This window comes from Falco peregrinus, chromosome 4, assembly GCF_023634155.1.
Source record: "Falco peregrinus isolate bFalPer1 chromosome 4, bFalPer1.pri, whole genome shotgun sequence".
Taxonomy (NCBI): Eukaryota; Metazoa; Chordata; class Aves; order Falconiformes; family Falconidae; genus Falco; species Falco peregrinus.
The window spans coordinates 51636369-51663374 of record NC_073724.1 but is presented as its reverse complement, the minus strand read 5'-3'; the positions used below and the strand labels follow the sequence as shown (position 1 = coordinate 51663374).

General features: G+C 40.0%; 1 protein-coding gene across 1 annotated transcript in view; it reads right to left on the bottom strand.

The window, feature by feature from the left end:
* Positions 1–626: 626 nt before the first annotated feature.
* TMEM131 (transmembrane protein 131) overlaps positions 627–27006 on the bottom strand; it is a 103325-nt gene continuing 76945 nt past the window's right edge. The window contains exons 25-41 of the mRNA XM_055801466.1: positions 26736–26802; positions 25679–25830; positions 24154–24296; positions 22858–23044; positions 21538–21723; positions 17892–18050; positions 16722–17317; positions 12601–12776; positions 11280–11407; positions 9770–9894; positions 9462–9620; positions 8499–8676; positions 8044–8165; positions 7831–7927; positions 6579–6676; positions 4998–5161; positions 627–1645 (exon numbers count right to left, since the gene is read on the bottom strand). Coding sequence (XP_055657441.1) covers positions 1349–1645; positions 4998–5161; positions 6579–6676; positions 7831–7927; positions 8044–8165; positions 8499–8676; positions 9462–9620; positions 9770–9894; positions 11280–11407; positions 12601–12776; positions 16722–17317; positions 17892–18050; positions 21538–21723; positions 22858–23044; positions 24154–24296; positions 25679–25830; positions 26736–26802 — 3034 coding nt within the window. The 3' untranslated portion in view covers positions 627–1348. The remainder of the gene's footprint in view (positions 1646–4997; positions 5162–6578; positions 6677–7830; positions 7928–8043; positions 8166–8498; positions 8677–9461; positions 9621–9769; positions 9895–11279; positions 11408–12600; positions 12777–16721; positions 17318–17891; positions 18051–21537; positions 21724–22857; positions 23045–24153; positions 24297–25678; positions 25831–26735; positions 26803–27006) is intronic.

The following is a 27006-nucleotide window of genomic DNA, read 5'->3' as shown; positions in this document are numbered from 1 at the left end:
TTCACATACAATATTCCTTGTAGCATAAAGGTTTTAACTAAAATATAGAGTTCTTACACTTTTAATATGGATTCTGATGAAGATGCACTGCTGTGAGTTTTAAGCAGCACCACTGAGTTACAAGTAAATTTATGTTGCTAGTGCCTTTTAATGCTTCCTTGTAATGGAAGGGTTCAGTTCTATATGTAGTCACTGGGGCTTGCCTTACTGTTAATGAAGGGAAAGAGGCACCTTAAAGGGACAGATAAATTGTATCTATAAATAGTAGAGTTCTTGTTCAGACCTATACAAGAACAGTGTTACAAAGGTATGGGCGTAGCACCAACAGAAGCAGCTGCTTCTATGCCCGATACTTGGAAACTTAAACAGTACAGACATTTTTCCAGCATTTCTCTATCCAGCAAATTTGAGTGGGTGGCACTGTGTGACCCTGAAAACAATTTCTAATTCTCCACTGCTGCACAAACCCACACGGTTGAGAAGCCAGGTTTCATTTGCAGTGAAACTTCTGTTAATAGAGGCCCTATGTGCAGTAGCTTTTGGCCTGAAGGCTACCACCGCCAAGTGGATTCATGCACACACAAGTTCAGAAAACACCAAGAGCACAGAACTACAGCAGACAGATCTTGAAAAAAGCAGTATTTATTTTAAAGTACAACCCAAAGTTGTATCCGTAAGAAATGCACAAGGTATCTTGTTTTTCCACAAGTCTTGGCTGTGTGCATTTCAGTTCAACTTAAAAACGCATTCAGGTTTACAAATGTACAAACAGCACAGAAAGTGTATTACAGTCTCAACAGAATGCTCTTACATTCAGCCATTTTGCTCTTAAGGTTTTGTGTTGGTTTTGTTGGTTTTTTTTCTTTTTTACATTCTTAGAACCTGTGTTAACAAAGAGCCTCATTTTAAAAAAATACTCTGCATTTTAGCACAAAGTGCCCTTTGCTTTTAAATTAGAACTTGGAGGATAATACTGGAAAAAATTTAAAAACCCAAACCGGTACTTTTCACAAAAGTATTGCATGCCAGGGCCATTTTATAGTTCAAATTGTTTCCTAAGTAAAGGTGGCAGATGGTAAAATATGAAACCAGAGAAATTGTTCAGATTTACAGGCTTCAGCTGTAGTTGGGATTTGTGACCACACCCAGACTTTTTCAAGCTTATCTGCAATCTCACACTACCATATTGCAGGACAGACTTTAAAAAGGAGCGAGTGATGAAAGCATGACTGGCGGGGGCAGTGGATAGGGAAGCAATGACCAGCAACAGCCTGAAAATGATGTTTCAAAAATTTGTATTCAGAATTGTCTCATGACCTGGATAAGAGTTCTTTCCTTGCGCTTAACTTCAGTTTTCATGAGGATAGTGTGAATTAGACCAAGGATCTGAACTTCTTCTTCCAATTGTTGGGCTCCAGATTCTCCAAGGATTGTAGGTCTGTCCCATGTCCTCAGCAGGATTGGCAACAGTGGCAGCAGCGGGCGGAGGAGGAGCAGCAGAGGAGTTTTCACTACCCATGAGATCAATGCCTGACAACGTGTTTGTCGGAGTGGTGAAGGGAAGGCCACTGTTGAGATTACTTGACCAAATGGAACTGCTGAATGGAGTGGTGGACCACAGGCCGCTTGGGTTGCCAAGGATCGACTGTAGTAAAGATAGAACCAGGTAAGCAGCAGTTCAGTAAACCTCTATTTTCACCATGTTTACAGCCCCCCCGAAAGAAAAGTATCTAAGAAGCAGCAAGCCTGCTGTGGAACCCCTTCCATCTTCACTGCAACATGGAGTTTTGAACTCCCCTTTACTAGAAGCTTGCCCAGGAGAACCACACTACTAACTGTCACCAGACAGGCTGCAGAGTGCAGTTACGTTATAGGCTTGTAAGCTGATTTCGTTTGAGCTTATACATCCCCATAACACTACTAATTTGAGCACTACTAGTATTCAAGCTTTAACACACAAGGGCCAAAAAGCTCAAGCTTAATTCAACTAGTTAGAATGAGACAGATAAACATGGTTCAAGTCTTGACAAAACAACAAAATTCAAGTTGTAATGGAAGGTAGCAGCAAAGTTTATGCCTTCACCCTTTTTTGGCCGTTTGCAAACTTATCTCCTTCTATTCAGAGTATCTGTTACAAATTGTACATTTTGGACGAACCTACCTGCGTTCAGCCCCACTGTACATCCCCATATTCCTAGCATATACTTCCCCCTCCTTCCCCACCCCCCGCCATCCAGAATTTCTCCGGATGAAGGGAGAGGGGACTGGAGATCTGGCCATCTGTCATGGAGCAGATGCCGGTGTACTGCAACACATGCCACAGATGCCTTGGGGATGCATAGGACAGGTACAGCAAGCCTAGAGAGCACATGCAGAAATGAACAAGGCCCAGATTTTGTCAACTGTTTTATTAAAGTCCAAACAGTAGCAAGCAACAAGCAGAGGAATCTAACCCATGGTGCAGTGGAAAGTGATATCCGGAAGCAGCCAAAGATGGAGATGAGAAAGGTTAGCATAACTTTCATGCTAATATTAGCACAGACCCTGCTACATGTAGGCTTAACGCGCTACATACCTCAGCGCCAACAGATTTAATGTACATAGGCTGTAAATTCAATTTGCAAATATACAGTAAACTTGATACATCCAAAAGGCAGTGGGCTTGTTGAGTAAGTGCTGTAAGGTACAAACATCCTTATGTTTGGATTTACTGGGTGGACACAGGGCATCCCTTCCCAAGATCTCTGCCCTCAAATAACGCACGCTAAAGGTTAACCAGTATCAGTGCACTCTGCATCTGAAGATTGAAATAAAAATCTCTTTAGAAAAGTAAACAAGGTAGACTCTGAAAATGCCTTCGTTTCAGGTTTTCATTTTCTCCCCTGGAATGAAGAAGCTATGCTCAGTCTAATCATACCTGAAATTGGTTGCACACTGACACACTACCAACGGCTCCTCACAGAATTTGATGCTGAGGGCTGGACAGGAGTGTGGAGCATACTCAGGGGTTAACTGACTCTCCAATGTCACTGAGATGTTGAGCCAAACTAGGGTCACAGTTTATTACTGTTACATAACTGCAGTGGTTATATTTAAGCTATACAAGTGTTAGACTACTAAGTATACAGCAGGAAATGCTCACTCTGCTGCTCAAACACCAACCCTAATACACTAAAAGTCCTCCCTATTTTCTGCTGCAGGTAACAGCTAGAAACTACTCCTACGTGTCCCAGAAGTGTTTGGGAGAACCTGATGGAAAGGTAATTGCTCATAAAGTAGAAGCAACCAGGAAAGGAACGGCAGAGCAGAGTACCTTAGACTAGACTGCTACTCCTTTTCAGGGCTGGTGGAGGGAGGAACGAAGTGGCTGGCAGACAGAACTACATGCAGGGAGGGAGACGGAGGAAAGAGGAGTACAGGGCTGTGGTTAGAAAGTAACTTAGGAAGTACCACCAGCAGTGCAGCAAGGCCTGAGAGGAGATGGGACTCAGTCTTTAGTATAGAAGCAGAATTGTGCATAAAATGAAAAAGCAAGAAGAATAAGGAAGGAGGATGATCAAAAACAATTCCCCACAAACCTTCCTAGAAAAGAGGGTAACCAGAAGCTGCTATATAAGCACTGTTTGTGAGAACAGCTTTGGCTCTTGTGCCAGAAAGAAGGACTGGGCCCTGGCCTGGTACCTGCTCTCTTACCTAGCACTTACTGAACCTCCTTGCTCTTAACAGAAACAGCCAAATTTTCCTGTTCTGGCTCACCACAAGCACTTGGAAAAGATCACTATCATGAAAAAGGCTTTGAATGTTTTCTGTCTGTTGCTTCTTGTTTATTAAGTCATCTTCCCCTTGAATAAGCTAAAATGCTTTGTGTTCACCACCATCCTCTCCCCCAAATTTGAAGTATTTGAAGGGAGAGACTGACAATTCTTCTATGCCATTGGTCTGGCTTCCGTCTTGATGCCTCCTGAAACACATTTCCAAATATTTTTCAGGAATGGCCAGGAAATAGGAGCTAGAGAGATTGTTCTGGTTGTCCTCAATCCCTCCTTCTATCAAACACTGAGAAATCTGCCCTCTGTGTGACCAAAAAGCAAAAATTTCTCCTTACATAGTTTTAGTGAGTTATAGCTACAGTTGCAACCACATGACAAGGGCAAGATCAGTGAGTGTGTGTCTATAAGAAGCTGTGTGACCTTCTTCAGCTTCCCCTGCCCCTCGCCTTCCCCCACTCCATCTGAACTGCTACCAGGTGAAGTAAACACTGCCTCTTACTCACTACAAAAACATTTTTAGAAGACAAGATGAAGAACGATTTCAGCTGGCACTGAAGACAGCTGTTGCGGTGTAAGTTTTATTCTGACAGAGAGAGGCACAAGTATGAGAGTGCAGTGCTACAATCTGGGTAAAAGATGTTTTTTCTTCTTTGGGTACAGTCAAGAACTCTATCAAAATTAGTAGTCTGTTTAAAGGCTTCACCTTATGCTCAGTTCTTTAGTGTTTTGTCTAGGCTGGAAAGAATACATTTGCGGCCTTTTAGATAAGGGGTTTTTTTACCTTTTGTTAATTTACAAGTAGGTGCAACACTGGATTCAGGAATCAAAGGCTGAAAGTTACCATATTGGCTATTTTGCAACTGTCCATCAAACTGGAAGTGACAGAGGCAGTGTCCAGCCATGGCACAGAAGCTCTTTCTACAGTCCTGACGCACGTGGGAACGGAACACACTTTTGTAGGTACTGCAAGATGCTCTCATGAGAGATACTTTTATGTGAAGCCATTTACATGGATTCATCATCTGCAAGGGAGCAGGCTAATCACTCTCAGTCCAACAGCCAGGTCAACTGAACTACACAGAAAGATGAATACATTTAACTTCCCTTTATTCTTCAGTTCATTTTTTTTTTCACCCAAATTTAAAAATTCTCTAAATTAAATTAGATGGCAGATAAAGAACAGGTTGGTAACAGTAATAAAATGCTGTACTTGGACTGAATACTTACTGCAGTTGTATGAGTTGGGGAACTCGAGCTTGTTGGCCAGGAGGGTACAGAATCTGTAGCTGAAGGATCCCAGATGGATGATGGAACATTGTTGAATTCACTCCAGTTCCTCTGAACATCCTGCCCATAAGCAGATCGAGCTAAACCAAGTTTGCTAAAAACCTCTAAAAATAAAATGAAAGAAAACTGAGTACATCACTCTTCCTCGTTTTCCAAGAATCACAGCAGACTAATACTCTTCACAGTTATTTCCCACATTTTTCTAGCAGGTCCTGCTGCAGCGCGTTAATTGAGATTTAGAAAAGGTCACACAGTAGCACAGATCTCATCTCACATTCCCTCCATCAGACAGCAGCTAGAGTTAGAACCATGGTTGGGGGTGGTGGGAAGAAAGTTCTATGCTTGCAAAGTGTATGATTCAGTATCAGCCTATGGGATTTGTGGTTCATGGTACCATTGACCCGAAAGCACTCGGGGAACCAGGCAGAAGTACCGCAATACTGAGGGTCCTGACACCTCTTCGGAACAAGTTAACTGCGGGTGGAGTAAGTGCCCAGGCTGAAGGAGCCTCTCATAACCTCAGCACTCATTTGCCTTGCAGCACTCCCTTCCAGGGAACTCCTGGTACGGGAGGCAGCACTGGCTATGTCCCAGCCCAGATCCCACCATCCTGGCTCCGAGATGGAAAGGGCTGCACCAGCACTTGTGGTTTGCCTGGTCCCTGCACACAGAACTGATCCCGGGCACCTTACTGCCATCCCTCAGAGCTACTGGTGCCAAGTGCTGCCAGTGAAGATGAAAGAACCCCAGAACAGCAGCTGCTATTGATTGCAGACCCCCCACATTTTCCAGTAGACAAACAATTTTTTCAGTAGACAGCATTTTTTTTCAGTAGACGTACAATCCATTTTGCAAATGCCACCTACAAAGTTTGCTTTGCTTATCACCTTTTGCAGACACCTTAAAAAATACCACACCCCCCTTAACACGGTACACAAATCTGTCAGTACACAGAGCATCCATGCTCTGCACTATAGTCTGCCTGCATCAAGGCCCAGTAGTCACTTATGGAAAGTTTACCTAAATATTTAAATGCAGGAATGAATTGCTGGGTTTGGTATGCATCGCTTCATAATGCAGCTAAACAAACACTAGAGGAAATCAACATGAGAGATGGGCCACTGCCTCATTTACAGTGCAGTGGTTTTATGCAGGCGTGAAGTGTTCAGGAAACTACAGGTATAGTGGCAGGCTTTTGAGACCTACAGCAAAGCTTCAGGGGGAGGGAGGGGGGGAGGAAGGTTAAGGAAAAAACAAGTATAAAGTAATTTTACTGAAACAGAGGAACTTCAAAAATGAGTATTTCTAGCCCAAACAACACTCTAAAAGTTTCCACTAACTCTCTCTGGGCTGAAACACAGAACTTATTCACCACCAAATTTTTAACATGCTTTCCTATACAGTCATTCTTTTTGGGGACAGGGATGGTAACACTGTCTGCAGATAGACCAGTGGAATGGAGACACAGCATTTCTTTACCTGTATTTGAATACAGAAAAATATTTGAAAACAAAAACTCACCTCCAGTTAAGTTAAGAGAATGTCCAAATGCAGAGAATGAGTTGAGAGGCGTGAAGTCGGGACTGCTGGGATTGCTGATAGGACTCCACAAACCCGAACTAAGTATTATGGAGTAATGGGAAAGCAACGTAACAACTCATTAACACAGTACTACCGACAATATTAACTTCCGCTCTATGTACAAATGTGTATGTACAAATGTGTGTGTGCATATATATTTAACTATAGATATATTTAATCATGATCAAGAGTTAGCAAATCAGCTTATTTTTGTTTTAACAAAAGATTTCAGTGAAATACCATTTTCCTGTGTATATAACCACCTTGGAGCAAACACACTGCTATAGACAATGCTTTTTAATCTGTAAACTGAGCTTCAACACAAACTGAAAGTAGCTGTTTTGATCAGTTTTTCATAAAACTCACAGAGTCCAAGCCATAGCGCTGTTTTTTTTGACAAGCAGAGAAAATTTATAGAGCCACTCAGAAGGGATACAAATGCTCACACTCTAGGTTCTGGGCAAGTTTCTTGAAAATACAGATGAGTTCACTGGCACCAGCGATAACAACTTACAAAACCAAACTAAAACCCCACCCACAAACCTTGCTTAGAAAAGCAATCCCTTTGCATACTGAAACTTGAATTCAAGTCTCTCTCCTATTCTAGAAAGGTTACCAAACACTCACTACTTTTTACACCTGAGATAGGCACTGCCAAGATACAACAGAAAAGACAGCGTGCCTTGGAGAACATGACTGAGTGCAACTATATTCTGCTCCAACTTGTAACTCAAAGCCCAGTGGTAGTTCTGGTCTCTGTCAAAACCGGGAGAGAAAGACATTGCTGCACAGCAAGATATTGCGCCTGTAAACTATTTCAAGTGGCCTTGGTACACACTCCTCACTCAATACTGGAAAAGCCAAGCTAATTGCTCATACTTGGATGCCTGGGGAACACAAGATTGTTGAGTTACTTGGAATGAAGTGGGGAAAGTCCCCATCAAATCCAGAACATCCTTCTCTCTACTTTTGAGTCACTCATAAGTTCTAAATTTTTTTTGCAAGGTAAGAGATGCTGTGCCCAGACTTTAACAAACAGTTTAACAAACAAACAAATAAAAAAAAAAAAGTGAAAAAAGTGGGAAAAAAAGTAAATAGAATTAATTCTGTCACTAGCTTCAAAATGTCATTAACAGCTTACAATCTTCTTTTCTAGGGGCCTAGGTATTTGCCTAGAGAATATAAAAATTACCTGTCAGAGCCATCACTGTCAACAACTGTGTGGGAAATGCTGATATTGCTGGAAACATCTGTCTTGCTTGGAGAAACCTTTGGTAAACCACTGCCACCTGCAAGAAAAAAACCCAGATGTATGTATGCATAAACCAAGTAAAATAAAAAATAATGAAACAGAACATTCAGGAAATATTCAGAAATATTTAGAACTCCAAACTGGTTCTAGTACCTGGGCTCTTGTCATAACCTGCAGCTACAGCAGCAAAAGTGGGGTTACCATTCCTGCCTGGAAGAGAAGCTGCCTTTGCCAGCTTATGCTTAGTACCGTTAGGCTGCTTGCTTTTCGTTTCACTTGAAAAAAAAAAAAAGTAAAAAAAAAAAAGTAAGGTTTTGGACTTCAGCAGTTTGATAAAAAACAGCAGCAACTTAAGATAGCATTCATGAAAATGTTAACAACAGTTCAACAGTTCATGTAATTGTACATTTTTCCAATCTACCAAGTTGTAAGAAACCCCAGAAAAATATAGATAGAGTGGTAAGATATGCACAGTGTTATCTGCAAAAACAGTTCCCATGGGAAGAGGAAATGGCTCTGAGAAAAGGGAGATGCACTGTGTGAAGCACATGGGTTCAACAGGCGTCCTGTGCTCGGGAAATCAGTAGGAGGTACTGGTCTGGACTCACCTGCTGCAGCTGCTGTTCACAATGCTGCTGTAAGTGCCTCCTCGCGGCCCAAATGCAAACAATGCGGGAGGAGGAGGAGGAGGAGATGGAGAGGCGGGTGTTGGCGAGGGCTGTCGCTGTTTCAGGAAAGCATCTGCGTTCAGGGTTTGCAGAGAGAGTTTATAAAGGTTGTCCGTAGCTACAAAGAGAAATACGACACATCTTCCTGTAGTATTTACATTGCAACAGAGGCTTCCCCACCTTCTGCTATCCCTTCTGTTCAAAGAGAAGAATTATGACAAAGGCTGTGATCGAAGTGATCAAAGTGATCGAAGAAATAGCTCCTTCTCTACCCCCACCCATCGTCACTCAGGTTTACCACCTATTTTCAGAGAGACCATACTGCAATAAAAGCACCAAGATAAATTGATCTGTACAGAAGAAAGAAACTTTCTAAGTGAGCGCCATGGAGAAGGATGACTTTATGTTTACATGCAACCAAGAGGAAGGTGATTCGGTTCCCACACAAGGGACTTACAATGCAACCAAAAGGCTTATAATAGTGTCCCACGCTAACCGCTGCATTAAGGCATTTTCATTGTTCCTTCTCAAGGACAAATCATTTAATTAGTTTCAACTTTGGCTGCAGCAGACTTGACCAAGCAAAACTTCTTCTGCTGTAAAAATACATTTTGTTTTCGAGTGATAATTCTCATTTCCTCAATTTCCCCGGCAGTTTCTGAATCCTGTTCATCTCTGAAGAACTGCAGAACAGCCCATGTTCTGCCCACGTGGTTTTCAAACCTCCCAAATTGTACCAGATGCTATCAATATCAGGCCTACAGCAGAAAATGGGAACACAACTATGCAATTTAAAAAAAAAAAAAAAAAAAAAAAAAAGAGGAAGACCCGCAAACAGACCAAGCCTACCTATAGATACGCATTCCAGGTGACTAATTCTGTTGTCTTGTAGTGATTACTTACAGCTGCCAGCTTTGTGAAGAGGCACAGAGTCCCACTCCGGTGGTGGAGAATCCTTTTCCCCTTCTGAGCTGCTGGTGTTTCCTAGCTCCTGTCCAGAACCACTGGGGAGAAATTTTGCTAATACTGATGGCCTGCTCTCCATTAACTTACTGTTCGGACCTATGAAAACAAAAGAAGAAAAGCCAGTCTGTGGATAGTAAACTGAGCAGCTTTCTTCGCACACCAGACTTAGAACAAAACACTCAAGAGGGGTTACAAACAGCTGAATAAAACTCCCAAGGTATTCATAAAATATAGCCTCACACTACCTCTCATTTTGGGGAGGTTTCTTGATTTAGACCCATTCGTCAAGAGGTGCTGTGTAGACATCTTGGATGGAAAGGCTTTACGCTGCTTGTTTTCCAGCGGGGGAGTATAAGACAATTCCAAGGAACTAAATGAAAACAGAGATCCACTTATTTTTAAGCTCTCTGAAGTGCTGAAGATTTTTTATTTTTATTTTATACATGTACGTATATGTGCGCCATACGGTCTTGGAAAAGACTGGTCTCCTGCAGCTTCCTTATGTCAAACTTGTGCTCATCTTCCAAGCTAGACATAAGCAGAGTTTTGTATTTCTCCTATATGCAACTCCACCCTTCCTAGCCCTAGCTCATTTTCTACCCATACTGCCCCACACATTTATTAGTGCTCGCTTACCTTCCAGGAGAAACTTTCATCCTGGAGCTCCAGGATTACAAAACCTGCTTGATTATATACAGGCAACAAGAGATGGCAACGGGCAGTCTGTCCCCACACACTCCTGTTAGATCACATGCTCCTGATATGCTATTGCCCTGAATGTACAGGATCATCTTTTAGTTGATGGCATAAAACTATTCAAACCCACCACAAAAACCCTTTGGCCATATATTGTTCTTTTTTTCAAGCTATTTGATTACATGTCTCAAACTTTCTTGGGAAGAACTATTTTATCCATTTTGTGCAGAAGAATTCCAAACCAGCTCTCATGGGGCCTTTGAATATTGTCACATGTAGTGAACTTGTGATTTATATGATAAGGGCAAGTAGTTAATGTAAGAATAAATACACTACGGAGGAGACTTTGCCAGGCAGTGTTTTCAGAAATACTGTGAAGAAAATTAATTTATACTAGTTACTTATCCAGTTAGTCCAGTATTAATTACAGCAACAGGGAAAACACAAGCAAATATACAATGCCTCGGTCCAGTAGTTTACTTTTGTGGCACTTGGATACTGATCTGACTTCAGAATTTTGGAATACTATTTCAGAATGAACCAGATATAGTAGGTTCTTCATTTTTCCCCTTTCTACCATCTGCAATCAACCACCTGCCAGTAAGGGAAAGGGACTGCCAGCAGCAGCAGCCTCCTTTAATAACATATCCAAGACTCTGATCTTACTCTGCGATACAAAAAAAGGAAATTACATGGCTGTCACTTCACCAAGGGCAACTAAAGGCACTCATGTTAGCGCTGGCTTACTGCACAGCCACTAGAAACCCCTGTAGAAACATTAACCCTATTTTGTGTATGTGATACCTGTTACAAAATGCTTAACATTGCTTAACTGATTTTTCTTCTCTGGATTTAGCTGTATTTCCTATCAAATAATTTATTATTTACACACTTCAGGCACTCCCTGACAACAGGAAGGAAGAGAAAGCTGCTTAAAGGTATCTGCTGTTGGCATTAGCCAGACTGGCAGCCACAACAGCCAAATACACAGACTTTTATCAACCCACCTTCCCTTCAAGCACAAAGCCTTCCCTGCTAAAGAGCCTTTGTTACACATACCTGCTTTTCACATCTACAGGGATTTCTTTCTTGATACTTGCTAGCAGTTTTTTAGTTTTCTGTTTTACTTGGACTGTTTCATTTTCAGGTTTTTCTGGTATAACTTTTCCCTTTTGTTTTTCAGGCTCCTATAAAAGACATTATAATAACACGTTAATATTAATGAAAAGTAAAGTCCCTCTTGCATCACAACATACATAGTCTAAATAGGGCTGAGGAAAAAATGCTATTTGAAAACACGAGCGTTTTTGCAGCATAGAAGGTCTATTTTCACTACTTAATGAGTATACCTATAAAGCATGGTATCTATTTTTTCCTATTTGGAAGAGTAGAAATTGAAATACTAACATGCATCAAGCAGATCTGATGTTTGCAAACACAGTCTCCAATTCTACTTCAGAAGATGCTAGCTCTGTACTGAGACCTATACTGCATCTGTCGTACACAGTGCAGGCTGTCTAAAACACTCTTCAACAAAGCAAAGAATATGAGCAACTTCACCACTCAGTTTATATTTTTTTTAACCACGCTTCTAATACTTTCTGAATCCAAGTATACTGTCAAATAGCCATCCTGAAAAATCAAAGGTGATTTTCAAATGGAAACTTACTAAACTGCTGCTTTTAAAATATATTACATTGATTTCTTTCTTCCCCCACCTAGAATCCCTATCTTTTTTCCAAAGTTCAAATTTAAGACATGTCAAAATTTAGGCTTGGTTTTCTTCTCCTTGGGATTACCTTTGCTTTTTTTGGTTCCCTAGCACATGCTTCAGGACAAAATATGGCAACCTGACCACTACCAAATTGTTAGAGCTTTAGTTTATTACCTAGAAGCATGTAAGCCAAATGAGTAAAAGAAAGGTGGGGGAATTGTCAAAGGTAATTTAACTACCTGCTGACGAGTCACCACCAGTAAACTGACCCTTTGTAACTGATGACATGAATGGTTTTAGCATATACCTTAATTATCGAGTAAAATTAGTGTCCATACTCTGGTGTTTTATTCTGCAAAACAAACAGGCTAGGAGCTGGCGAGGCCATCACCACAGGGCTGCTGACAACACCTGGCCAGTTCAAGCCACAGCCAGTCACTGTCAGTCCTGACACTGTATGACTCAAGCACGTTCACACTCACAGAGGAGCACATTTTATAGAGAAGTGAAGACAAGGAATGGGAAAGATGTTTTTTAATTAACAATCTTCCTTTGCTAGGTATTATATGAAAGCTGGGGGTGGGGTGGGGGGAAGAGGCTGCATTCCTACTCTAACAGGTGACACACTAGCTACACAAGAGACTCCTTTCATGAGCAGTGCTGTACCTCTTTGAGAAGTGGTTCTGTATCTGGGTTGGAGGTTTCAGTTGTGGTTGAAGAACTGTCATCATCTGCCAAGGAATCTTTCAGTTCATCCTCCTGTTGTTTTCCTTTCCCTCTTCTGTCCTTTTCTTCCCGCTTCTTCTGTGGCTTAGCCTTGCGCTGAAGTGTTTTCCCTTTCCCTAGGGAGATAAGGATGCTTCAGATTCTCAGCAGCAGTACTTGGAGATGGGCTAGCTCACTTCATTTTGGAGGCTAACTCGCATGATTAAGCCTGTGAAGTTTGTTGTCTGATATACCAACCATTTACAGCCACTTCACATCAAATGTGAGCAACAGAATCAATCCCAAAGAATCCTGATCTCCGCTTTTGGATTTATGCTCCTGATCCCCTACCTCCCTGCTTCTCTGTAGACAGTGGGCACCTGGCTACCTATGATTCTTCTCTGCTTGGATCCTGGCATTCCTTAGAATCCAGTTTGACAGTTCATGTAAGACTAGATTTAAACATGAGCTTCAGAAGTTGGTACAAGCTTTATCATCCGAACAAATGAAGAACAGAAATTATTAGCATGTTTGTCTGTTAAAAAAAAAACCAACAGTAACTTGCAGTAAGAAAAATCACTAATAGTATATGTCTAGCAGAGATATAAAAAACCAAACACCCCCAAAAACCTGAAAAATTCACACCCAAGTATAATTTCTCCTCTTCAAATATTTTATTCTTTCAGAGTAGACTATTCTAAGAGACTAAGCTGACTGTAAAATAGTTTGGCTTGACACAGTGTTACAGAAAAACAATGTGTTAAAACACTCCAGGGGATTTTTAATAAATTTTCTTACAGCAATCCACACATAAATAAATAATGCTACTTCAACAACGGATTATGTTTTTCCTGCAATTTCTATAGGCTAACCAAAATGTAGCATAATGTAGTCCAAAGGCTACAGTCCAAAGTCCAAGGCCCTGGCTTGCAAAATAGGCAGGATTAGCTCCTGGGGAGTAAAAAAGTTATCAAAAAAAGCATCAATACAGAGAAACTATGCATGTGTGTATGTGGAGTCACCATCATCTTACCATGACCTCTTGTTATTCTCTTACAGGATGACAGCTTTTGCATATTCTTATGTCTTTCATTAGATGTAATATATGCCTTTACCAGTCAGATCTTCGACACTGCCCTTCAGACTAAGCATTCTCACTTCTAAGCCACACAGTGCCTGCGCACAGCTTCCAGGATGGACTTAAAGGTTCACTCAAGTAAAGGCTCAACCTGTGCTACGTGGATTCAGCCTCTTCTGGGATTTGTACCCGCACAAGTTGGAATTAAGTCTGGAAGCAAAACGATAGCTGTTGTATTTCATTTGGCAAAACATCCCTCAGGTAAAGTTTGTACCAAATCATAATTTTGCCTTCAGTGTTTTGGCAAATGCCAGACACATATTAAAGGGCCGTGCCTTCAAACGGTTTGGGTTTTTTTAGGCTTATTAGCAATGTTTTCAGTATCAAGAACAACAAAATCAGAGATAATATTCTTTTTAGCGTGAATGCAAATGAAAGTGTAAATAGAAGTAGATCTTTGTACAGAAATTTTCTGAAGGTTGGCTTTCGGCTTATTGGGGGTATTCTGCTCTTGCCTCAGAAGGCTTCGTTCTAAGACTTGCTTCACACTTAGTCTACGTTCAGGACTGCCAAACAGTTTAATATTCATCACTAGAAAAATCTACATAAAATGTTATCATGACATAACAATGTAACATAAAGCAGCTGCTTAACAAAAATCTAATACAGCCTCCACAGCAGTCTGCTAGGGCCCAAGTATTAGCAAGCTGAAAGAGAAGACTATAAAGACGGGAACCCTGCCCAGGATGCTGGGACCACCAGCTTCAGCCCAGAAGCTGCTGCTTCTGCACAAGTTTGTGACTAGCTGTAGCTATTTATCTAAAGAAAATACCAGCGTGCGTATGTAGATCCAGACAGATAACGGAACTTCCTCTATGGTTTTACATTTTTAAAGAGGGCAATGGAAACGGGCAAGTTTTATTTGATGCATTGAGCTTTTATGAGCCAAGTTACAGCTTATAATGTTGGGGTTTTTTCTAAAACTTGTCTACAAGTCTTTAAAAAAGAAGTCTACATGCATACATCTGACTCATTGATCTAAGACAATGAAGAGGTCAATAGAACTATCTAGATTGCAAAATGTAACGTTCATAATAGATTTTGCAATACAGTGTATGTTTAAATATTCCATATACCATGTCAAAGCACAGATGATGCAAAGCCTCCGTAACAGGAGGAAAAAAGTAAATTTATCTGAATGAATTTGTAATCAGAAGAAAGTGAAAAAACAGGAAAGTAATGCCAAAAAATGGAACCCATGTAAGTGATTAAGGGCTAAGTAATTTATCATTGGATAGACAAATCAATAGAAGCACCCATCTCAAGAAAATTATTTAAATATAGCTGAAAAATGTAATCAACACTTAGAAGCAACTATTTGCTAAGACAAGTTCCCAACACACAGACTGCTAGAAACTGCTATAGGTACAGAAATGTTACCATAGGTACACCACATCATTTGGATCAGGAATAGGCTTTTGAAACCAAGCTCAGTGGTCCCCCCCTGCCGTGCAGCAGCCACGCTGCGCGGCAGTACCTGAGTGGAAGAGCTGGTTTGGGTTTAGGTTGAACTACAGATGGGAGATGCACTCCAGAAGTGGTCCCAGCCCTTTCAGGCATTCAGTACAGGAGCTGATTTACCACCATAAATCCACTTGGACATGCCCCATGAGGACATCGTACCCTCGCTACCAGGCATTTTGCTTTCCAGAGCTCCAATACCACACTACTTGCTAACACAGATGCTGCCCATGAAACTCACCTACAGCCATGTCATTTGCTAAGTACCATTTAGCTTTCATGGAATGAATACCTGACAAACTGGTAATAACTCTCTTAAAGATTAATTCCCCCACCCACAGCCCCTTGTCTAAACTGAAAAAGAACAGCCCAGAAAAAGTAGTGTATTTCAGCAGGATCCCAAAAGCTCTCATCACTTCAGAGTCTCCACTTGGAAAGTCCAGATACATCACCACATCCACTCTGAACTAATTAAAAGCTTTCTGCTCGTCACTACTTAAAAGAGTGAAGCTTTCCTCTTTGGTGGAGTGTGATCATACAGGTGCTTCAGGGTTTATGTGCCCTCCCATCATTCATTTTCTTAACTTCCTCTCAAATAAGCAACAAGTATCAGTACCATTTCTGTACAATAGCATTGTTAGAAAAAAGTGAAAAAAATGACTTAGAAATAAAACATTACATTTATAACCACATAACTCTGGGACACAACTGAAATGGCTAATACAAACAGCATGATTAGAAGTTATACTCTGAGAAAGCATTTTTAAGAAGGAAAATAAATGACGCATAATGTTAAAAGTCTGAATGCATCTAATCTACAAAAATCAGTACGTTCTTTCAAGCATTAGACAATTGAGAAGGTGCATAAACAATTCAAACTCAGCTCTAAGCTCATGCAAAGATGAATGCAACTTATAAACACAGGTGTCATATTAATTTGCTGACCACCTGACATCAAGGATTTTCAAGAACTGCAAGTCTGGGCATGAAGAATTCCATTCCCAAACAATACCACGGGGATTTACCCATCTCTCTCTCTCTCATTCCCTCCTGCCTTTCTCCCTGTCCCGGTTTCCATAATACACCAGGACAGCTCCCTTTTCCTTTCCTCAACCCGCAGTCCCAAGCACAGATGATGGAGGTGGGAGGGAGGGATGCTAACCCAAAGACAAAGGAGTAGCAACCAAAAGCATGTCTCCCCTTCAGAGGGTCAGATGTCTAAATATCCACGCTAGCTTATATCAAAATGTTCCAGAACTTTTGCATTAAGAATTACAACCTAGCACTGCACAGAGAACTTCAGTGCCATGAAATAAAGGAAGTGTTCAAGACACAGGCCCATACAGCAGGGCAGGGAACAGCTGAGAAGCTATCACGTTCCGTGCTATGAAAACATGACCTTTACAGTTGATTAAATCTTGTTCTTGGCTTACATAATGAATCATCCTGTTAAAAAAAAAAAAAAAAAGCAGAATTGTATTACCTTTGTTTTTTGCTAGTGGAGATGGGGGCTGCTCTGTAAACACATCTGGGGAAGGGGATTCTGGGTGGTCAAAGTCTTTTTCCATAGTTTCTATGAGCCCAGTGAGATCTGAATCCTCCGAGCTGTGCCTTCTGCTGCTGGCACACTCGCCATGAGGTGGGCTGAGCAGCGGTAGCTGTGGCAAAGCACTTTCAGTCTGTTGCTCTTGCTGCTGGGGCCCGGATGCTGGGGGTTGCTGGAGGGGCTGCTCTGCCAAAGCTGGCGGCTGCTGCTGCGTCGGCTGCTGGCTCTGCCTCATCCCCTTGGCTTTTCTGCCCGCGGCATGACTCTGAGCCGCGGCACCTGAATCCAAGGGGAAGGGGCCCGCTCTGTTCACTGACTGCATGGAAGCTGCTTGTGCTGAAGTCCTATTAGGTATGCTGGAACTGTTTTTGGATTTGATGTTTTCAACATCAGGTGCATTTCTATTGCTGTGAAGGTGTGCTGTTGCACTGCATTGTTTATGATTCCCTGCACCGGATCGTGAAGACGAACTGCCTGCTCCATAGATCCCTCTGGATGAACTCTGATTTGAATCTGATCCAAGCGCATTCAAACTGGAAGAACAAAAAGTGTTGTCATATACTTTACAATGTTTCCATCTTCCACATGAAAAAAACCCACCACTATGTCCAAAAGAAACCCTGAACTACACTGGTTCTTGGTGTATAACCAACAAAAGAGCCGAAAACTTGTTTGACAAGTCAGTAGCCTTTACCGTTTCCTGCTCACTTGCCTGCTATACGTATGAACAAAAACACAGTAAAATGAGTCAACGTACTTGGAGGAAACACTGAAAGGAGAAGATCTTTTTTTAACTTAAGACACCAAAGGGAGGAACTTCTGGCCTGCAATTTTTCTGCAGTCCATACCTTTCATTTTCAAGAATAGTAACAGGAAACTTGACAGGGTTTGGTTTTGGTTGTTTTTTTTCTTTCTTTCCAAAAGATGCATATTCCTCACAATCACAAAAATCCAACTTTTTACTGAAGCCATCTTTTTTATAAGTAACTGGAAGGATCTTTATTCATTCACCTGTTCTAAAGAGCAGTATTACTTTCTTACTGGCCTTATAACTAAAGAGGAAAAAAAGATGAAAACATCTCACGAACCCCCCAAATGTATACGTACTTTCCATCAGATGAAATTCCAACTATTCTCCTGAGATCAAGTGGCCTTCCCATATCGAAAGGAGCGTTTGAGGCCTCAAAGGACAATCGTCTCCGAAATGGTTCCCATATTCCTTGAGCTTCTAGATAGGCTGTTCCAATTACCAAGAGGAAGAGTACACTACAGAGAAGAGAGGCAGTCATCTAAGTATTTCTTAATTTGGAACATTTTATGGTTAATGAATCTAATCACACATGAAAAAAAGTTTGTATCTTGTACTGAAAAGCTGAAAATTGCATCCAAACCACAACTCTGTCGGATAGAAACATGAACCACACAAGTCTAGCATGATATACATGGCACTAACCCCGAGAATGGAAGCTAGATGCAAGTCTGACACGCAGTTGCCAAGAATATTAATTCAAAAGTAAAAGAGGAAATATAATTAAGATACTAAAATGGCATCCAAGTGGTCAGCAGCTCTCACAGCTCGTTGGTGCAATTTCATTTTAAAAGCAGAGACCCTGTGCAGAGAATTTTACTGCTGCTCAGAGAAGTAAAATTTAAGAGCATTATTTCAAGTTTTACAACTAACTGCATCTGCTGCAACACCGTGTTTGGGAGTTCTCCACTTACATAACGCACTGCAGTGAACTATATTTTTGAATGAAGCAATAAAACCACTGCAGAGACCTCCATCACACTGCTACAGATTTCATCTTCTAACAGGTGGGGGTTTCAGAGGGAGGAGACACAATGGCGATGACTAAAGCTTGCCTTGCCTATTACCCTAGAAAGTTTATGTGAAAAGAACGTTAAATTAGCAACTTCAGTTTCTGTTCTCTCCCGTTCTGACTGCCAGTTCTTTTAAGCCAAATGTTTTGAAAACCAGCATCAATTCACACAAAAGGATGAGATACCTCTTGCTTAATTTTAGCTAAAAGAATCTAGTCTAGATATCCTATTTCAAATTTTAACTATTACCAAAAATACAAGAAACTCTGGAGACCAAGCCAGCTGTTGATAGCTGGTTATCAGTGTTTTTTCCCTGCCCTGGGGATTAAGAAGGATTCTACATGCACAACCAGATGGCAGCAGGTAGAAAAGATAATTTTCATCCAAAACGTTAACAAGCAACAGAAAAGTTAAGGAAATAGGGGAATTTTTCAGACAAGCTTACACAAACTGTTACTCAAGAGTAGTCCTTGCCTTGGGCGCCATGCCATCAAAAATGGAATTATCTTTGGGATGTAAGAATAATCTCCTTCACTTGTTAATTTTAATCTGTGATGTATTGGAAGGTTTCACAGGAACAATACCAACAAGAGCATCACATCTCTACCACCACGGCGCTACACAAACTTGGGATGGAGTGCCCAGGGCTTTGGTGGGCTGGGTGGCACTGTCCCTCCCTGGGTGCCACAGCACTCCCCTCGCGGTATCAGTGCTGGGTTCCACAGAGGTCGGACAGGGCAGGCTGCAGCAAAAGGTCACCCTGAGGGCTTCTCTGCCACTCTCTGGGTAAGGACTCAACTCCCTCCACATAAGCCAACTTCAGTGCTTTGATAAATGAATACCAGATTTTAAGTGAAAAACAGAACAAATCTTGTTTTGTGGTCTTTTTAATTGCATTTTCTGGTTTTGGTATGGTGGTGGTGGTGGGAGCAGTGGTGATTTTTTTTTGCTTTTTAAAAAAATTATTATTGAAAAAAGTAACTAGCCTGAAGTGTTCATGTCATTTAAATTGCAAAACAAATTAGTGTGAGGACCACCAGACAGCAGGGAGTAACACAGTCTAGACACCCATGACCTTGGTACATCCCTCTTTCCCCTCGTGATTTCACCTGGGAGCACACATATGCCCAGTTGGTAAGTTCTTCACAAAAAGGACTAGCTCCTTTGTTGTGTTTTTACATATCCTATCGAGTTGAACTTCAAAATTTGGAGCCACAAGTATGGTAACAATCCAAAACAATAGTGTTTCAGGGAAGGTAACAATAAACACCATCTTATCAAATTAAGAATACAAACTAGGCAAACTCTTGGGCTTGTTTGTTCCTAGAAATTAAGGATAGCTTTGCAACAACAAGGAAGTATTGTTTTAGTGGCAACTAGCAAACACCTACAGGAGCTAGAGGCTGTCTATGCACAGGATCCTTGGAGTATTATGAAATGGTCACATTAGCACTCTTCTCTAGTTTGCTGCTAAGAAGTATGTTTTGTACTTGTAGGAAAAATAGTGAGGGAAAGGATTCGGATTTTGTATTTTTGTAAAGTCTAACTAATAAATACAGGACACACAGATTTATCTGAGCAAACTACACCCCTGAGCTGCCAACCATTATTCACTCTGTCAATAAAATAAAGTGAAACTAATCTTACAAATTTCTAGCAAATATACAGAAGAAAGCCACGTAAGTACTCACTCAGCACTTTCCTAAGTAACACAGTGTTAGTGAGGAAACAAAGTTTCCTAAGTAACAATAATTTTCCTGTTAGTCAGGAAAATACAGTTTCCTAAGCAACACTGCATTACTTAGGAAAAGTGCTGAAAAATAATAATTAAAAAATAATAAAAAAAGCAGCAGGCTGTAACTTTATCTTCTCAATTTCTTTTATCAATGCCTAGAAGGAAAGGCAGCCTAACCGAACATTTACAAAACATAGTACTACAAAATGGAAAAGCCAGTGTCTTAAAATGAAAAAAAAAAAAAAAAAAAAAGGAGGAATATTACAAATCTGTGATAGTGCTTTGGATTTGCAGCACACAGAAAAAGCACTTTTTCATCACAGGCATCTAGAGCAGCACTCCATCTCTCACTGCGATACAAGCTTAACACTAAGCATGTGTTGTTACTGATAAGTAACAATCTATACTGAGAAGTTTCTATGCTAGGGTTTTCTCTGGGTAAAAGCAGTGGGGAAAAGTATCTCACCACGAAGAGGTGGGCGGGGACACATTGTTTATAACCTCAGATTTCAAATAAATAAAGATAGGTAGAAGTTAAGACTAGGACAATGCAGTGCAATTTTCAACGCCTATTTTAAACAGTCATAGCTAACACACATCTGTTTGCTGAGAAAAAAGTGTATTAATATGGTACTACATAACCTCCGAGTGTGCAGTGTTGCAAACAATACTCTTCAGTTCTCAGAAATCCCATTATTAGTATCACCAGTTGTCTGTCACATACAAGTGGCAGCAAAGTTAAATTCATCCAAGGCATCTGCTAAGCTCATTACAGTCACTGCCTCATATCTCTCTAAAGCACAATACTCCAGGAGGATGCTTAAATTTCTATGGGAATTCATGGTCAGCAGTGCTTTAATACCTAATTTGATTCAAGTTTGGCTCAATTACTTATTGAAAAAAACCCTATACTTTACCAGGGTTAACAGGAGTATGCAACTCACTTAAGGAAATAGGCCCAAGCAAGAAGTATATTTTTTTATCCTCAATTTGAGCAGAAAGTCAGTACTTCTCAGCCTTAAACTGTTCACACTCAATCCATATGAGCGTTTATTAATTTTTTTGTCCCTTTAGACCTCACCCCATTTAATTTTACACCAATTATAGCCTGAATACACATATACTTCTCTGTAACCTATATTCAAGCAGGGGTAGTTTGCGCACATATACTGGTAAGAACACACACATCCACACTACCTCATTATTCCTGAGATGATTATATACAGTGCCAGTTCCCAGTTGGGCCTGGGTAGCGCTTCTGCACATGTTGCCAACATGTGATATGGAAGGGATGCATTCAAGACAAATACAAATTCAGAGCCTCCTGCAGTGATGAATTTTAATTCACGTATGACTCTGGAAGCAGTGAAATCAGGTGTAAACCTGAAACCAAAGTAAAGCACATTAGAACTTTTTATATGGAAAGTATGGAAGTTTGAAGTAAGTTATATTATTTGTAACTTTAAAAAAACCCAAAAGAACTCCATCCATTACTGCCATGACTGGCATTTCAATCAAACATTCGTAACAAATAGCCTTATTAGTACAACTAATAATCCAGTTTAGGCAGTTAAGCCTAAAAATACTTACGAGTATCTTTCAAATACCTCAAGATGTGTTTGACTAAGTTCATAAACACTTATGCGTAACACTTCTGATACTAGATTACCCCGATATACCATATGAAGATATATTATGACTGAAATTAATTTTTGACCAAATCTGTTAAAATAAAACTATGAATGCAGTAAAAAATTAACAGCAGCTGTAAGCAAGCAATGGAATAACCGCTGTGTGAGCTATAGTTTTTAAACATTTCATCTTTAATTCACAACTGCATGCCTTTTCAAAAACATCGCTGCTACACTCCCGTTTCACCACAAACTAAGACTGTTGCAGAAAACCCAGTGAAGTTTCACTGTCTGCAATTATTTTGTACATCCTTCTGCAGAACAGAATCATCTACTGAACTTTTTAGATACCATATTCTGAATAGTTAACTTTACATCCAAGCCGTTTTAAAAGATCATTGTTTGGTGCCTAAATCTTTTACAATAAAAACTGTCAGAATTCAACAATCACTATCGTTATGGCAACAGACAAAATGGTCAAGACTAAAATGCTGTGCATTACAATAATAATTCCTAGACTACAGACTCTTTTCTATATACTGCAATGCACCAAACATATGTAAATCTAGATCTCATGTGCATTCACAATCCAAATGAAGGAAATTTATAAAAAGCCATGTAACATCACTATTACAACTCAGTAAGTTATACTTACTGTATAGGAATAAAAGGAATACTAGAGTCAGTCATGAAAACCTAGTTAACAGTGTTTGCAAGAGAGAAAAACGTTATGTTTTAAGTTGTAAAAAAAACCAACAACCCTCAAAACCTCAAAGTTTAAGTAAAGAAACCTCAGAATTTAACCTATAGCTTTCCCACGAAACAGAATTAGGTATACAGAATTCCTAATGCAAGACTCCCCTTAGATGTAAGAAAAACCACTTACAATATGACAATGTCTTTAGAACCATTGGCACTTAGTGCAAACTCATGACAGTTCACTACTTTAAATCCATATCCTTCACATGTATAGCCACTGATTTCCACAGTTTTCACATTAATCTGCAGCTGCCCTGTGTTTTCCACTTTAAATGTTCTTCTCAGTGTGAAATTTGGTTCTTTGTATTTCATTTCTAGAATCAAACAGCAGAAAGTGGTTAGCGTCGTGCTAAACAGTTATCCTTCACTATATTCACATTCTACAGCAGAAGAGAGCTCTTGTCAGTATTGCAGCCGGAAAGGGGACTACCAAGGCCCATGGAAACCTTAATGTAACCTGCAGGAACCCATCTCTGCAGCCAGATTCTCATCGCTTGTACAATTACAGAGCCCTCTAACTCATCAGGGAAAAACACAAAGCCCAAAACTCTGACAGCGCTGCTGCCTCACAAAAAAAATTATCCGGGCTGTAAAGTTCTTTGATGTCCTGCTTAGTGTTGTGATATTCCATGAAAAGTTCCAGCGTGAGGAGAATTAAAACTTTTTTTTGTGTCTCAAGAATGAAACCCGTGCCTGAGCTACACGTACCTTATTAGCAAAAAAAAAAAATCCCTAAACCACAACATGTGAGAGGTAATGACTAAGCTTTACTCAAAGTTTTCTTACTCGTCCCTCAAAAAAAGCAGAATAATCTCCGATAATAATTAACATGGCACCTGACAAATATGTCTGGAAAACCACAAAATAGCAAAGCAGATTTTAATAGCAGATACAACTAAACCTTTTTACCGGTTCCTTTGATAATACAGCTACTATAAGGTCTCCTCCCAGAAGCAAGCCTGGGGCCACAGAGCAGAACACCTCTGATCCCAGAGTAGAAACTGGCTGCAATTTAATTTTCATCACGGAACATACCCTACACCTTTTTCCCTGTTGGCTATGAGCATAAAATTCTGAAGGTGTGAGGGGAGAAAAAAAAAAAATACACAGGAAGTTGCATCTGTGACCCAATTTGACTTCAATTTAGGAATCAGAAATTATCCTAGTAAATGCTCTAGGATCTTCACCTCCTCTACCTTGAATTTTAGTGGATCGAGACCTGCTTTTGCTTTGTTTTTCCTAATTTTCACACTAAAATTAAAAAGGTAAAATATTTCATTTTCTGCCTCAGTAAATAAGCATTTTTAATGTATTTAAAGGAATTAAATTTCTGGAGCATTAGAAGTACTTCCACACATTTCAAGTTGAACATGTAAAATGTAATTTATTTTCTGTTCAGCACAGTAGCTCAAGAAGTACTCACTTTCTGAGCAGTCTTTTAATAATGCTTCTGTGATTTTAAAGCGTAAAGAACTTCCTGGACCAGGAGGTTTGCCTGCAACCTTCAAGCTCTCAGTCGTTCCTTGGCCGTGTACCATTATGGCATCTACTACAGTCAAATTATTTCTGTGTAGAAAGAAAAAGGGGAAACATTCATAAAAGGATCATGCAGCCTATTGCTCTTGCAAGCTTCTCTACAGACTACAAAGTTGTATCACAAATCTGGAGGACAGAAATACAACCAGTTCCACAGATAATTCCCCACAATATGGAAGTAAATAGTGGGAGTCTCAAACAAAACGTTTGCAAGACAAGAACATAATTCACAACACAGCACACAAATATAAACCCCAATGAAGTACTAGTTAGCTAGTATTTCAACATCATATTAATATATCACACCTGATGCAAAAGTAGTACTAGTTAGCTAGTATTTCAACATCATATTAATATATCACACCTGATGCAAAAGTGAAACGATTATTCAGACATCTTTACTAGAAAGATTAAACTTGCACTGCAGCTTGATCTTGCAAATGGCATCTATACGTAACTAGAGTCCCTACTTTCAAAGTAGCGTAGTATGTATTTAAGAATTCAAGTCTCCAAGCATTGGTGGATGAAAAATTGGACATGAGCTGACAATGTGCACTACAGCCCAGAAAGTCAACCTGGGCTGCATCAAAAGCAGCGCGGCCAGCAGGTCGAGGGAGGTGATTCCGCCCCTCTGCTCTGCTCCGGTGAGACCCCACCTGCAGTGCTGCATCCAGCTCTGGGGTCCTCAGCACAGGAAAGTCACGGATGGACCTCTTGGAGCAGGTCCAGAGGAGGGCCACAAAAATGATCAGAGGGATGAAGCACCTCTCCTATGATGACAGGCTGAGAGAATTGGGGCTGTTCAGCCTGGAGAAGAGAAGGCTGCAGGGAGACCTGATTGTGGCCTTTCAACACTTAAAGGGGGCTTATAAGAGAGATGAAAACAGACTTTTTAGTACAGCCCGTAGTGCATGGACAAGGGGTAATGGTTTTAAACTAAAGGAGGGCTGATTCAGACTAGATATAAAGAAGAAATGCTTTACGGTGAGAGTGGTGAAACACTGACACAGGTTGCCCAGAAAAGCAGGAGATGCCCCATCCCTGGTAGCATTCGAGGTCAGGCTGGATGGGGCTTTGATCAAACTGATCTAGTTGAAGTGTCCCTGCTGACTGCAGGAGAGGGTGAACTAGATGACCTTTAAAGGTCCCTTCCAACCCAAATCATTCTGTAATTCTGTGTTAAGTGTAACAGTGTATTATATATTTACATTACAAAGTATATACTGAATACAGTTTAACTACTATAAAACATATCACAATTACATTTAAAGTAAATCTTTCTCCAGTTATCTTCTACAATTATTCTTCTAAAAGCAATAGTTTCTTATTGACAGCTGATCTCAAGTATTATCTTACATATAAATAAAAAACATCAGAAACACTCACACACATTTCAGAAACATCTGTCATACCTGACAACAATTAATGATGAAACAGTTTTATTAAGAACTGGAGTGAACTTTACTTTGACAGACTTTCTCTCACCAGGCTTTAGTATTAGGCTTAAAACTGAATGACGAGCCAGGCCCTTTGCAAGTCCTACAGTGCTCTGTAGTGGCTGGACCTTAAGACAGCGGGGGAAAACAAAGCGATATATGTAAAAAAATTCCCATTTTTAAAAGTATTTGTTAGAAATGACATTATTTTAGACAGAAAAATCAGTCATGTAATCAAGTGTACTACCCAATGACATATACTGGGTTTTTAACCAGAAAATCTGACAGCACAAGAATTGCCCTATTTATTAGTAAACTATCTGTGTTTATTAAGAAGCAGAACACAGCAAGACAGAACAGACCTAAACTACACCCATGTGGATTCATGAAGTTCTAGTAGAAGAAAGAGTTCAGAAGTTCTTAAATGCATATTTTAAACAGTAAATTAGCATTAAACTAGTACGTAACATTTTCTATCTTCAAAATTTTCCATTGTTAAAACATTTTTGGAAAAGTGTATTTTTCTAACTTTGCTGTTAGACACTGTGCAAGCATCGAATTGCTAATCTAAACCAAACTGCATATGAAGGGGAAAATGCATGTATATTGGATGCGAAAAGAAAGTGTTCAGGATGTGGTGTGCTCTACATGAAAAAGCACACACTTAAAGTTGGCCTCAAAACTCAAATCACTTAAAGAACAAAGCAGTGGAAAACTCAATACTTTGCTAATTTTAGAATTAGCAACCACTACACTGAATAAAATAATCCTGTATCAGTAAAAGGATGAATGAATGCAGTTTTTCTGTAACTTCCACAATCATATTATAATGTAAGGATACAGAAAAAGTGACATTTTAACTGTTATATTTGAGGAAATACCACTTTTCCCAATTTCCTGAAAACATCCAACAGAAGTATCACATTTTTCACACATGCTAATACCTGAACTTGAATACATGTACAACTGGACTTTTATTAAAACATTAAAATTCCTAAACTTAAAAATATAAAGAATGTATTGAAATACTTACGCAATTTCTGAAGACCTGGAACTCTAAAGTCCTCAGATTGAAATTAGATGGTTTACTCAAATTAAATCTGCAACAGACATGCAATTATTTTTTTTTCCCCTTTAGATCAGGGAACATGATGACATACTTGCATTTATGGATTTTAGCGCAAATCAGGAACCTATGGTAGGACTCAAACAATATGCAGCTGAAGATAATTTGATCCCCCCATCAAGTTAAGGAAGGAATGTAAACATCATTTTAACTTAGCAAAAAATACAGATGTGTGTTT